The sequence below is a fragment of the Pogona vitticeps genome, chromosome 4 (assembly GCF_051106095.1).
Source record: "Pogona vitticeps strain Pit_001003342236 chromosome 4, PviZW2.1, whole genome shotgun sequence".
NCBI lineage: Eukaryota > Metazoa > Chordata > Lepidosauria > Squamata > Agamidae > Pogona > Pogona vitticeps.
In genome coordinates, this window is record NC_135786.1 from 37,638,188 (window position 1) to 37,652,861 (window position 14,674).

General features: G+C 40.6%; 1 protein-coding gene across 3 annotated transcripts; it reads left to right on the plus strand.

The window, feature by feature from the left end:
* The first annotated feature begins 1,080 nt into the window (after positions 1-1,080).
* UBE2T (ubiquitin conjugating enzyme E2 T) lies at positions 1,081-14,674 on the plus strand. 3 transcript variants are annotated; one of them, XM_020782538.3, is made up of 8 exons: positions 1,081-3,410; positions 4,140-4,302; positions 4,603-4,715; positions 8,706-8,775; positions 9,044-9,149; positions 10,047-10,145; positions 11,126-11,209; positions 14,233-14,674. In XM_020782538.3, exons 3-8 carry the CDS (start codon positions 4,607-4,609, stop codon positions 14,359-14,361), a joined length of 597 nt encoding a protein of 198 aa, XP_020638197.1. In that variant the 5' UTR covers positions 1,081-3,410; positions 4,140-4,302; positions 4,603-4,606; the 3' UTR covers positions 14,362-14,674. The 3 variants fall into 3 exon arrangements, with proteins under 3 accessions (XP_020638197.1, XP_020638198.1, XP_072853208.1); XM_020782539.3 differs by having other exon boundaries at positions 1,092-3,410; positions 4,140-4,287; XM_072997107.2 differs by lacking the exon at positions 1,081-3,410 and adding an exon at positions 3,438-3,570 and having other exon boundaries at positions 4,140-4,287.

Here is a 14,674-nt window from a genome sequence, read left to right on the forward strand (position 1 = left end):
TATATATGGTTGGATGTTCCTCTGTCAGAAAACATTCTGCACAGTTAGAAAACCAGCACACAGGGGAGGGCACTTGATTTCTGACGTTTACCTCTATATACTGGGATTTTTAACTTGAGGAACAATTATCATGTGAACTTCCACTAGCAGTCTAAATTGTTACTTAAATTTGTGTAAGGTCTCATAGTGGAGAGGGTGTGGGTCTTTTATTGCATTTGTTCCTGGGCTGCTAATATTTTTAACAAACCTATCAGATAAGCTAATTTTTAGTATGAAAACTATGGAGCATCTTTGAAGTGTTTACCAAGTGTGTTCATGTATTGCAGGAAATTATCTTGGGTGACATGTTTGCTTGACATTAGTATAAGTAGGTTTTAGCTTCCGTAGAAGTTAAAACAACAGTCAGATGGTACCTTAAAGTCTGAAATATTTATTGTGAGATAAGCTTATATGAAATGTTAACAAAATCAAAATAGTATCATCCAGGTGATGGCTGTAACCAGCGAGGCCAAAAGAAAATGAAAGGCAAAAAGACTGACAGTGTAAGCAGTTACAACTTCAACCCACAAATGCATAATTTCATTTCGCTGCTTTTAGAGCCAAATTAGTTGTAGGCTATTTGCCCCCAAATAACTCTGTAGCAAATTTTCTTTATAGTACAGATATCCAGAACAGAACAACAAGCAGATGAGTAAACATTTTTCAGTTGACATTTTGAACCACCACTAGAGAAAAAGTGGCTTATGTACAATGTAAACATGATCTTAGTTCCATGTGGCCTTATAAGTTCATTTAATAGAAACTCTAGGCAAATTGTGCAACAGTGATAGAGAACTTATCTTTTGTGCATTAGAACATAGTTTAAACATAGATCATACAACATAAACGTTTACCTAGTATTGTCAAATGGCTTAGTGTGGTGATTATTTTAAAAAGTGTCATCTGTGTTAGCCATTTAATTGAAGAAAATGTTTTCTGACATGTTGCTTACCTCATGGAAAAATGTGTAATAATAAATACACGATGAATCAAATTATATTGAGACTGTTGACTGGGAAGACAGGCTCCCTCCTAAGCCATGAGAATATAGTCTTAAGCATGTTGATTTGGGGAGAGGCTCTAATCATTTGGGAAGAAATGACATAGGAGGAGCAGCTCAGGAAAGGACATAGCATAGAGGGGCGGAAATGAAAGGCAGCCCCTATGGGAGGAGAAGGGGAATGTAGTGAAGGATGTAAAAGAAGGGGGAAAGGCAAGAAAACAGGTATAGGTGATGAATGGAACAGAGGAGGGGAGGTCTGGAAAGACTCTGTAGAAGAGTAAGTGGCAGATGCCAATCTAGTTGAAATAGAGGTGCTCTAAACACCTCAAGGATTTGGAGAAGATATTCAAGCGAGACCCATGGAACAGGGAACTGGCATTGTTTAAAATGCTACGAAGGTGGTAGCGGAAATGAGATCAATTCAACCCCTTAAAAACCCTCTTATTGGGGAGAATAGGAGAGACTTGAGAGCAGGCGCTGAGCACAAGAAATTTTTCCCCAAGAGAGGAGTGAGAGAGCAGTATACCTTGACACAAGGGTGGGGCTGCCGAAATCTCCATACCCCAGGAAGTTCAACAGGGAAGAGAGGGGAGCTGATTATCTGTATTCAGTGGTGTTTTTATAAGCCCTCTCTATTACAGCACATCCTGCTTGGCATATGTGAAGCCACTTTGTATCCCAAGGGAAATCAGGGAGACTCAACATTGACTTTTGCTAAGATGAAGACACCCAGATCAGATTAACTGTTACAAAAAGTATGTTGATGGCCATTCATTGTTACAAGTTGATAAAGTTAGCAACTCAAAAAGTTGTTCAATAAAAGCCATTGTTTTGCATACTACTGATTCCTGCATCATAGACATAAATATAGGTGAAAAAGACCTTACAGTCATAGCTGTCAGAAGAGGGAATTACATATATACATCAGTTCTAGCCATGAAACCTTGTGGAAGAGTATCTGGAGACTTATGTTTTAATGTGTATCTTTTAGAACATTTTTGTTGTATCTACCAAGTTTTATATAAACTTATATAAAGTTTGTATAATCCTTTGTATCAGAGGATACAAAGATTTTTAAAGGACTGTGGCAATAGACATCTTGTCTGCTATGAACTAAGCACACTCATAATGTTTGAACTTCCCTCTCTCCGCACATGATTACTGAATTCCAAACACCTTTTTTAAAACAGTGTAAATTTACAGGCCTCCTTCTTCTATAGCAAGACCATATGTGTAAAGTAAGGGCTGGGCTGATTGGCTCACTTTGGTCAAGTTAGAGAGCTTATAGCCAGGTTAATGACTGTATAGGATTTGCATCAGCCCAGCCAAGTTTGTATGTGTGAAATTGTAAGTGGAATGCTTTGTTGATTGGTCTTGAACATTAAGAAAATGTTCAATTGCTGGCAAATGTTAGGGAAAAAACTGAGAACATGGCCAAACAGCGCAAAAAACCTACAACCATCTAATCATGAATCCAACAGGGCTACTCAGATAAGTATGTACTGTATTGAGTACCCATTGAGTAAATCCCATTGCATGCAGCAGGTCAGGACTGGGCTTGCATGCAGGTCCCCATGCGCTTCTCTTGGTGGTTTCTGTGGGCTATCAAATTGCTTTTGCTGGTACAGGGGAATCCAGAGGAGGCTTTTCTCTCAATCCTGCCACCTTCTCTGTTGCTGCTCCCAGACTTTAGAACTCACTTCCACGAGAGGCTAGGCTGGCCCCATCTTTCCTGTCCTTCCGCAAGCAGACAAAGACCTTTCACTTCAGGCAAGCCTTTCCCTTACTGACTGGCTGCCTGAGTGATGGTATCTATTTAATCCTTTTGTATTTGTATACTCACCATTGTTAGCATTAAATACTGTTTTTTAATGATATAAGCCACTTTGGGTCCTTTTTTTAAGGAGAAAGGTGGGGTACAAAAAAAATCTTAAATGAATAAATAAACAGATAATTAACTCCGGGATAATACCCAGTTGTATCAACATTGGTAAGGAAACCAAGAAGAAAACCAGCTCCAGTCTTGTGTACCGGAAATGCGGATAGGGATCACGTTAGGGCTGAAGTCCCGCGGGCGCCGCTCAATGGGTTTGAGGTTTGGGAGGATGCGACTCATACAACCGACAAACCAATTGCCATTAAGTCCGATTTTGAAGAGCGTTTGATCCGCCCAATCAGACTGCTCGGAAAGAGGCGCGCCGCGGCGAATGGGCTTTGAACGAGCAGCGCGGTTTCTTGGGTGACATTTCGGCTGGGCGCTTTTCGGGGGACCCGGGAGGCGAGGCGAAGGAGTGTGGCGGCGTCTGCGTCTCGGCCTTCGGGTGACCCCCCCAACTTCTGCAGAGCGGCCGGCCAACCTCCTCTTGAAGTGGGTCTTCTCTGTTAGAGAGGCGCCAGTTCTCAGAGTAGTTCAGCGGGAACTGGGGTGGGCGCGAGGAAGGCTTGCGGGCTGTCTTTGCAAAAAAAAGGACGCTTCTCTGGTGCGACGCCGGTCTTTGCAGACCAGCTTCAGATCCTCCTGGATTCGGGTGGGTCGCAGCCTCCCCAGCCCTTGCCTGCAGGGCGAGGAGAGAAATCACAAGCCTAAAACTTTGGAAAGTTGCCCCCCACCCAACCCCTGCTCTCTGCAGAGGACCAACTTAGGAGCACCCCAAGCAGGAAGCGGTTTTTGTTTTTGCGTCCCCCCTCCCTTGCCATCAGTACTAAGGCTCACCTTCTTGCGCTCACCCTTCCATGAAAGGAAAGGAGCTTGCAAGGTCATCCAGCCACCGAGGGTCACATTTTGGAAGGAAGGGTGACTGGAGGTCTTAATAACATACACCATCACCACCCACGCCTCGGTTTATATAAACAGTAAATAAGAGACCTATGGCAGCAGCTAATTTGGGGAGGCAGGACCCCCTTAATAATTTAGGCATGTTTAATAGTCTGGGATGTTTATTTTAGTAGTTGTAAACAAAAAAAAAAATCACCAATCAGACCTAGTGCCCTTTTTTTATAGTAGAAAAAGGACAATTCATTTCTTGACCCTTATCATAAAAGAGGCACATTTTTTCCTTCACAGAAGGTTTTAAAATTCATTAAACTGCTTTTCTAGATCCTGGAACCTGAGAGAGAAGAAGTCATTTTGATACTGTTTGGAGCTGTTCTCCTTTGAACAAGTGAATCTCCAGAGTTCTGCTGTTCTGAAGGAGTGCTGCATTGCCTACCAGTAGATCCTATACGTACTGTATTTAGTGATCCTGGTAAGATTGTTGTATGTAAGTTACAAAATGTTTCACTATTACTCCAATTTATCATTGCTTCTATGTATAGAGCTACTTCTGACTTACTAAAACAATTTAGAATTATTTTGAGTAGAACTAGACCCAGCTGGCAATAATAAAGGAAAATTGTAATTCATTTTACACATTCTGTACTCCCTGCTGTAAAGCTTAGGGAGTTATTTAGATGATTCTGCTATTACTGCACTTCTAGTAGGCAATTCATGATTGAAAGATGATATGTGATTATTGAAAAGGGTCAAGATTTTTAAAGGGTTGATTTTTCTCATGTTGCAGTGCAATGCAAAGGGCTTCACGGCTCAAGAGGGAGCTGCACCTACTGATGACAGAGCCACCACCAGGTATTACTTGTTGGCAGAATGAAAGTCGCATTGATCTTCTTCAAGCACGTATGTATCTTTCTGGATTTGATATTTCTTTATCTTCAATTGACTTTTATTTTGATTTTAATTGTGTTAGCTAACAATGTTTGACCTATTGTAGGGAAGGGCAAACGGCTCTTCTTTAAATATGGTTCGACTGCAGCTCTCAGGTCTGCTGACTGACTGTCTTAACTAGGTTTAATGAGACTTGCAATACAACCTTTGGAGGCCTGCATTTTGCTCACATGTGGCCTGTTATCATCACTGAATAAAAGTACACGTTTACTTTTGCTATTCTCCCAACCCATGCAAATCATTTCATTTTGACTGTTTTTTTTTCAATTTTCTATCTTCTAAACAAGCACCTATATGAAATAGTTTCTTTAACAAACAAAGCCTTCAGGTTTGGAACTAAATAACTTTTTTACAATTTAGGGCAAATATTGTAGTTCTGCATGTACATTGAGTTAAGAGACTTTTTTTTCTTTGTGCTTTACCTGTACATGTAGGAATCACTGGTTGAAAACAAAGCCTTTAATCACAGGCACACTTGGGTGTTTTTTTTTTAAGAAGTAGCTGTGTTGGTTTGTGCAAGCCTATCAGATTAAAAAAACAAAAACAAAAAGCAAGGCAATGCTGCAGATCCTTAAAGATTAAGTGCTAACTTTTAATATGAGCTATCATGGATCAAGTCAGCTTCCGTAGACACAAGAGTGAGACTATAGGACTGTCATATTTATACATAAGCATGGAAGATTACATCAGCTTCCAACTTCTAGGTAATTTGACTTTAATTTGGCTTCAATTGGTGTTACCCATGAGTAGACCAAATTTATTCCCGGTTCTCTGATGGGGACTCACTATTACCCTTTTTCTGGCCAAATAGGAACTTTAACTTTTAAAAGAAGGCAGTGGAGATGGGGGTAAATACAAATTATTTGTCAGCCCTTTGTTTAAGAAAATGGGAGGTAAAATCCAACCAGTGGCCAACAGGGGCAGAGTTTGAAACCCCAAACTCCATATTGTTTTGCTTTTTAACTCTCCTTTGAGGATCAAATGGGCACAGACAACTGCCAAAACATTTTGGGATTCAAATACAGTATGTGCGTTGTCCATAATATTTTGGTGCACAGATCGAGGAAGGCAGATTTATGTTGAAAGCTAGCTGTTCGTTCAGTTTTTTTAGTGGTCCAATAAAGTATCACCTGTCCTCACCTTTGTATTGCACAACAACCATATGGGTCTGATCTGTTTTTTCATATTTGTACATGGCTCCATGTATAAATAGAGGGGATAAAGATAATGAACAAAGTGTCAATGGTTCGTTAGTAATGAAATAGACTGTCAGCCCTGAATAATTTCAGTTATCAATCTATAAGGTAAAAATAGCATAGTTGACACAGGTAGCAAATTGGAAATCAGTGTAGGATTTCCCACTTGGTAATGACTCAAGAACCCTTGATAGATATTCAGTCCTTGTAAATGAGTTTCTATATACAGTATACTTTATTTCAACTGTTTCTCTTCAAGTCTTGTAGGTTTTCCCCCAAAATCTTACTTGCAGATCACTCAAGGGGTGACCAGAGCTATTGAAATGTTCTGAAACAGGTTTCTGCATGCTGTAATTCCTGATGTCAGATTTATGTCAGTTAATTCTTTTGCAGTAGAGATTGTCCCATTTGTCCTCTGTAGAACGCAGAAAGGCATTGTTGGCAAAGAATGGTGTAGGTCATATTTACAGAGGAACAAGTCAACAGCCTCTAATGTTGTATGTGACATTGCTCCTCTGGGTCAGTCTTGCAGTAGGATGCTTTTGAGCATTCATCTTCCCCAGTTAATTTATTCTTTAACCATATTGAGTGGGTAGTAAAGTCTGAGAAATACCTTTTGTAGATCCATGATTCTGGAGTCTCTGTTTTATGGTTCCAAGGTGATGTGGAAAAAATGTGGACTTGTATTTAGTCAGTAGATTTTGTGATGTGCTCCAGATGGAAGCTGAAGGTATGTAAGTATGTATATTGGTTGGTGGGATCTGTTCAACATTCAGAGTAACATAGACAGGAAAGGATTGTAAGTGTTTACATTTTTCCAGAAGTAAGGGCTGGTAGTTAAGAGTAGAATGTTGTCCTGGTTTGACATAAACGGTAAATAGCTGTTCTGCAAGACTGATATAATCATTCATATTCCTACTTTGAAAATTATATTGTGAATTTCAGGTACTTGGAGAAACAAAAAAAACCCACACAAAATAACGAATTTAGTAGACGGCCCTCAAACATCTTCTTGTATCTGAAGATGTGGATTGCCATCCACGAAAGCTCATACTGAAATAAATTTAAGCATCAAACATGCTACAGTACTTTTGTTGTTGATTTTGTTTCATTCTGGTTTTTGTTGTTGCTGTTGTAGAAACAAGCTAACATGACTATCTCTCTGAAAACAACATACTGTATTGCTTACTGTGTCACTTCTGATACTTAATGTCTAAAGCAGGGATAGGTAACTTCAGAAATTCCAGGAGCCAAGTTTCTGCCCCCAGGACTCACTATAGATCAGATCAGACCTGAAAATGTAAAATATGTCATTTTAGTCTCTAGAATTCCATTTCTCATTTTGGAGTTTTGCTTTGTTTTAGAGGTGTTTGGAAGTGCCTGCATCTTCCCCCACCCCCTTTTTTTTAAGCAAAAGGGGGAATTTTTCCCCTCTACACACTCAGTTTTTTCTAGTTGGAGGACTAGGCGCTCAAAAAAAAAAAAAAAAAAAAGGCTAGGAATGTGCATGTAACTTCTGATTCCACCTTTGATATTCATCTTAAATTTTGAATATTTATGTCCAGCCTCCTTTAGACAATGTAATCACAAAGCAGATTCCAAAACAGTAATAAAAACAGACAATACATATTAACACAAACAAACAAAAAGGATTAAAAGCCAGGTAAAATCAGTAAGTCTCATTGACTACGCAAAAGCCTTTGACTGTGTGGACCACAGCAAACTATGGCAAGTTCCTAAAGAAATGGAAGTGCCTGACCACTTTATCTCTCTCCTGAGAAATCTATATGTGGGACAGGAAGCAACAGTTAGAACTGGATATGGAACAACTGATTGGTTCAAAATTGGGAAAGGAGTACGACAAGGCTATATATTGTCCCCTGGCTTATTTAATTTATATGCAGAATACATCATGCGAAAGGCTGGACTGGAGGAATCCCAAGCCGGAATTAAGATTGCTGGAAGAAATACTGTATCAGATGTACAGATGATACCACTTTGATGGCAGAAAGTGAGGAGCACAAAAAATGATCTGAAGCTCAACATCAAAAAAAACTTAAGGTCATGGCCACTGGTCCCATCACCTCCTGGCAAATACTGTAGAAGGGAAAGAAATTGAGGCAGTGACAGATTTTACTTTCCTGGGCTCCATGATCACTGCAGATGGTGACAACAGCCACAAAATTAAAAGATGCCTGCTTCTTGGGAGGAAAGCAATGTCAAACCTAGAAATCATCTTAAAAACCATCCCTTTGCCGACAAAGGTCCACATAGTCAAAGCGATGGTTTTTCCAGTAGCAATGTATGGAAGTGAGAGCTGGACCATAAACAAGGCTGAACACCGAAGAATTGATGCTTTTGAATTATGGTGCTGGAGGAGACTCTTGAGAGTCCCCTGGACTGCAAGGAGATAAAATGCTTAATATGGGGGGGGGGGCAGTTTCAGTCAGAAACTCGTTTCGTGTTTGCCCATGTGGTCGTCTATGCTTATAAAGAAGCAGATCTGTTCCGATTAGAGTCATTGTTTCATTCCAAAGCTAAATGGTAACTCTGGAGAATAATTACCACCCTTGCTGGAATTCTTCTTTTGTTCTTGTTCTGCCAGGTTTCTTGGATGGGTCTGTTTTTAAAAGGTTGTAAAATATTATTATTATGGTTCTTGTGACCAGACTGTAAAATCTTGAAGTAACTACTTCAGTTATCCCAAGGGGGCAGTGTTGACCCATATTTTCTGTCATTTTCTTAGAAATTCTGGGTTCTGCAAATACACCTTATGAAAGAGGGGTTTTTGATTTGGAGGTTGTTGTACCTGAAAGGTAAGCTATGCTTTTAAAAATCTTTGATATAAAACTTTACTTAGCAAAGATGGGCACAAAATGGAAACGTGATCATGTAGAAAGGCGGAGAGTATACTGCAGATGATTAGAGGATTGGAATGAAAATCATAATGTTATCAACATTTAGTTTCTTCCTCTAGATTTTAGGTTGCATTCTTTCTCAGATGGCATGGGAATAGGGATCTGTACATGTTAACTTGTGGAGCACTTTATACTCTTTCAAATAAGAGAAATATGTGTGTAACAGGTATCCATTCGAACCTCCGAAAATACGTTTTCTAACCCCAATCTACCATCCCAACATTGACTCAGCAGGAAGAATCTGCTTGGATGTGCTCAGATTGCCACCTAAGGTAATGAATTGGCTTTCTTTACAATAATCAATGACAACAGCAGTAGGTACCGATGGCTGGGTCTGGAAAATGTGACTGTTGCCGTGTGTATTGGTACAAAGATTTCTAGCTAGTATTGCCCTGCTGAGATGACTGGATGGAAGCTAGAAACTTGTTTGGGCTGGGATTCTCAGAAGCTTTTTAAAAATCGTAGTTGGATTTTTGTGGTTAGTTTGTGTTCAGGAACAGTTTTGTAGCCTGTTTTTCTCACTGTACATACTAATAATAGAAAACTCAGATGATAGGTACCGACTGGATTACAACCCAAAAGGGGACACCATGATACAAGAGGAAGTATCAGAATGCCTAAGGAAGATAGATTTGTATCAGTACACAATATATTTGGAAAGAGACAGGGAGAGAAAACCACCCTACTAAGTCCTACTTCCCCGGCTGAGGAAGGCGGGGCGCCCCTGTGCTCACGCACATGCACAAACAAGCACGCACACTCTCTTGCAGAGCGGGCTGCTGCCCGCATGAGCACTGCACCACCATTTGCGCATGCGCGCAGGCACATGTGGGCCTGCACAAAGCGCACGGTGCCATTTGCGCATGTGCACAACCGCTCATGTGAATGCACAAACAGCAGCACATGCTTATGCAGGCCCGCACACACCCACGCACATGTGCAAATGGCGGCGCGGAGCACGTGTGCAGTTACAAACGGGCGGTGCAGGGGTGAGTGCGCATGGGGGCAGGGGGACGTCTCTCTCGGAGGCCTGGTCTGGCCCAGGCCAGGGACTGGGACCGGACCGGGGGTTGGGGATCGCTGGCCTAGACAACTCCAGAGAAATAAGGCACATTTCTTTTCATGTCTAGCATTTCCCTTAAAACTTTTTTCCTGCTTTTTCTATGAAGGGTGCATGGAGGCCATCCCTGAATATTGCCACCTTGCTGACCTCTATACAGCTGCTTATGAATGAACCCAATCCGGATGACCCACTCATGGCTGACATAGTAAGTGTTCTTTCCTTATTTGCTGGGATTCTGAGATAGATTTTTGAAATTATTTATTTACTTAATCATTCCATTTTTATATTGCCCGATTAGTGCAAGGCACTAATCTGTGTAGTTAACAAAGAGATAAAGCAAATACAGTCATATAACAATAAAGGTAAATAATAATCAAAATAGAAAAGAATAAGAACACAGTAAGTAGTAAAAAAAAGCATAAAAGGATCATTTAATTAAATTAAACTAGGCCTTCCTTACTAGGAAAATTAATTACAAGTAACTAGTTAATTTCTAGTCAACCCTGAGTGCTCACTGGAAGGACAGATCCTGAAGCTGAGGCTCCAATACTTTGACCATCTCATAAGAAGAGAAGATTCCCTGGAAAAGACCCTGATGTTGGGGAAGTGTGAAGGCAAGAGGAGAAGCAGACGACAGAGGACGAGATGGTTGGATAGTGTCACCGAAGCTACCAACATGAATTTGACCAAACTCTGGGAGGCAGTGGAAGACTGGAATGCCTGGCATGCTCTGGTCCATGGGGTCACAAAGAGTTGGACACGATTTAATGACTAAACAACAACAATATATCCTTGTTTGAACTATGAGGAGTTACATTGCACTCTAGTTTCTTCATATCCACTTGATGCACATTTATTATAAGCAGAAAATTAATCCGTTTAGTTTCTAGTGGTACACCTTAGGAAAAATCTTGGTCATAGTCAGGTGGAATTACAGACCGAAATTGCTTTGTTAAGAACAAAGTAAATACTTCCCATCTGTGCTTCAGATTTGTTTACTTAGCAACCAATACAGTAAGCAGAATATTAGACCCTTTTTTCAAAGATCTGTCTTGTCCTAAGCACCTAGTATAGTTAAGAAGTCTTCCATGTCTTCTTGTAAAGCTATCTTAAAAATGACTGATATTTGTTCTTGAGCCCATAATTATTCTTGTCTCTCGCTTTTTTTATTACTATTATGTCTAGTCCTCAGAGTATAAATATGACAAGCAAGCATTCCTCAGAAATGCTAGACAATGGACAGAGAAATATGCAACCCAGACAACAATGGTAAGAAAAATGCATCACTTCTATTATGGTGGAATGGAGGGTGGGTTAATCTTCACATGTGCAGTCTTGCTTTGCTCAATGAAATATTTTAGATCTGTGTCACTTAATTGCCTATCTACCTATAATTGTGCTTCTGGAATGGGAATACGGTGAATGTGCCATAATACTCAAATTATCTGCAAGTTATCCCTTCTGAGATACCCTTCTTTTCTCGCAAGCTGAAGTTTCTTTTTTTCTTTTCCTGGCCATTATGCCGTAGTTCAAAATGTCAAGGAAGATCTCTGTATTTTTCAACCCAGGTCGTATAGTATTTGTTTACTGGTCTAATGAGTTCCCTCTGCAATGTTTCTTTATGAGATCTTGTCTACACGTGCTGTAAAACGAGGTAGTAGAATCCTGAGGTTGTAGAGTAGGTCTGAACTGCTGGCCGGGAATATCATTTTTTGAACCCTCCCTTGAAAACTCCTTACTAATTAAAACAGTAATTTATGTCACCTTGTTAATGTTCTGCTGAAAGTGCAGGCCAGACCAACCTGTAATTATGACCCATTCCAACATACCCTCTTATTTTCAGCCCCGCTGGACGGGGCTCCACCTCTCCCACGTGCAACTTCGCCCCTGCGTGTGCTGAGTCTGGAACCAGTTCCGTCCCAACCAGAACCTAATGTGATTGCTGCACAGAGGAGGAAGACAGCTGTGCACAGGGAAACAGAGACGCATGCCCATCTTAACGGGAACCTTGACCCATTCTGTCATCAGCCTTCTGACTGTATCTAGGATAGAAGAATAAGTTTTCCTATATATCAAAAACGTGAAGTCCCAATATCTTAGTCATAGTACCTGCTCACAAACAAAAAATATGTAAAACGGCCAGATCAGGATATTGATAAACACAAGTACCCAGCTTGCTGGGAGAGGGGGCAGTGTATAGCCTGCATAATAAAATTGTGAACTGCCCAGAGAGTGCTTTAAATGCTATGCGTTGGTATATAAGTAACATACTTTATAAGAGATCTGGGCCTAGGTTTAGGAGCAAAGAAAGCAGGAACAACTCCAGAAAAACAAGATTGGATATGACAGGGATGTAATTGATTGTAAAAAAAGGACCTTACTGTACTCTTCATTTAGCACATTCTTATCCTAAGGAAGTCGGGAAGCAGTTCTTTACACAGTTTAGCACTAATGATGTATATAAATTCAGATTAGCAGTATCAGGATTATTCTGTGGCAACTTCAGTGTGGTGTATTCAAATAAATCTAATGTAATATTCAATAATCAATGGTTGCAGATCTTGGAAAAGATACTTTTTGGACTGCAACTCAGTCCCTTAGCCAGCATAGCCAATACATAGTCCAAAGCATTATGCTTTCTTTGTTGTTCTTTAGTCATTAAGTCATGTCTGACTCTTTGTGACCCCATGGACCAGAGCACGCCAGGCCCTCCTGTCTTCCACTGCCTCCTGGAGTTGGGTCAAATTCATGTTGGTCGCTTCAATGACACTGTCCATCCATCTCATCCTCTGTCTGCTTCTCCTCTTGCCTTTACTCTTCTCCAACATCAGGGTCTTTTCCATGGAGTCTTCTCTTCTCATTAGATGGCCCAAAGTATTGGAGCCTCAGCTTCAGGATCTGTCCTTCCAGTGAGCACTCAGGGTTGATTTCCTTCAGAACGGATAGGTTTTATTTCCTTGCAGTCCAGGGGACTCTCAAGAGTCTCCTCCAGCACCACAATTCAAAAGCATCAATTTTTCCGCAGTCAGCCTCCTTTATGGTCCAGCTCTCACTTTCAGACATCACTACTGGAAAAACCATAGCTTTGATAATGCAGACCTTTGTTGGCAAGGTGATGTCTCTGCTTTTTAAGATGCTTTCTGGGGTTATGCTTTCTAAAGGTAAAAGGTAAAGGTTCCCCTTGACAATTGTTGTCCAGTCGTGTCCGAGTCTAGGGGGCGGTGCTCATCCCCGTTTCCAAGCCATAGAGCCAGCGTTTTGTCCAAAGACAATCTTCCGTGGTCACATGGCCAGTGCGACTTAGACATCTACTCATGATCAAATATCTAGCAAACACTGATGAAAAGAATGCTGCGATTATGCAACTGAAACACTAGGGGTCACCTGGCTCTTAAGTAAGCCATTTCCTTCAGTAGTTATCATTTCTTCTCTGCTGATAGAAGAGATATGAAGATGAAACTTAAAAACTTGTTGCTTGATGGCATAACTATACAAATAATGTTAAACATTTCTGGCTCTCTGTTAACGTCTGTAGAAAGCATTCTTCATTTCTGTTTGGTCGGTGGTAACTCTGCATTATCCTGAACTTGTTCTCTAAGCATTCCTTAAAAGAATTGGTGTATTTGTGGTGAGGATGTAAATCCTCACAGGCACATGTGCAGAAGTGCAATATTCTCCTCTTGACCAATTTGGATGGCAAGGAATTTCCTAAGGCTTTTGATAATGTTCTCACGTCATATCCTTGCTCTATTCTATGTGCTTTGCTTCTCAAAAGGAGGGAGAATTAGAGGCTCTTGGTTAGAATTGGGGGGGCTCTCATTGGAATTCAAAGCTCCTTGTCAGGGTTCTGCCATGTTGAGGCAGCTAAATTTGAAGTTTAGAGAATATTTTTCTATCCCTAATCTGTGATAAAGATAAATGCAAAGGATACAAATACGGCCTGCAGCACTTTGCAGATGTTACGTAGAAGGAGTTCCTGACAAGGGTTGTTTTAGCTCCCAGAACAAACATGTTGTGGAAAAATGAGGGAGAAAAGTGATGTTGTTGGGTCACTGAGCCAGGTTAACGGTAAAGTAATTAAGAACCAAGAGAATGTTGGATGGGAGGCAAGAACATGGGGTCAGGTGGGGAAGGGATTAGTTGTTCTCTGCCTGCACAGAAGAGCATGACTCCTGAAATTCTGAGCACCTGTGAGATGTGAATGAACGCCCTATTTCTTTGAGTGAAATGTGAGTGCAGAAACCAAATGCATTTCCCTCTGTCAGTAGTACCTTCTCTTATGTGATTTCTAGGTCTTGGAAACTCCAGATGACGTGAACCACCAAAGTGAGACCAACCCATCCAAACTTTCTGATGTTTCCCAGAAAAGGAAAGGAAGCAGTGCTGGTGGGTCATCCAAAAAAGTTTGCTCAGATACATAGAGGATTTGCTGCTGTACAGTATCCCATTCTCTGTCAGTATTTGTTTTTAGTGCTACTTTCCATCTCTTAAATAAGTTTGATGTAATTAATGTACTGTTTACTCATGATGTAATGCCTCTGCAGCTGTCAATGATCTTATTATAGTGTCCAGTATGTTGGCGTCTGTTCTTAAAAACACATTGCTTTACTTCTCTGGCATATCCACATTCTTCAGGGCATTTTCTCTTTTATTTTATTTTATGCTGGATTCCCTATCTTTTGCTGTAGTTATGCTCATTTTTAAAAAACAATAAAGGCAAGAATGAATACATAA

Excerpts from the sequence above, each read along its gene's own strand:
- UBE2T (XM_020782538.3), top strand. The coding sequence starts at position 4,607 with ATGCAAAGGGCTTCACGGCTCAAGAGGGAGCTGCACCTACTGATGACA. Across the intron at positions 10,146-11,125 it reads ACCCACTCATGGCTGACATA|TCCTCAGAGTATAAATATGA; the intron begins GTAAGTGTTCTT and ends TATTATGTCTAG. Across the intron at positions 11,210-14,232 it reads ATGCAACCCAGACAACAATG|GTCTTGGAAACTCCAGATGA; the intron begins GTAAGAAAAATG and ends TGTGATTTCTAG.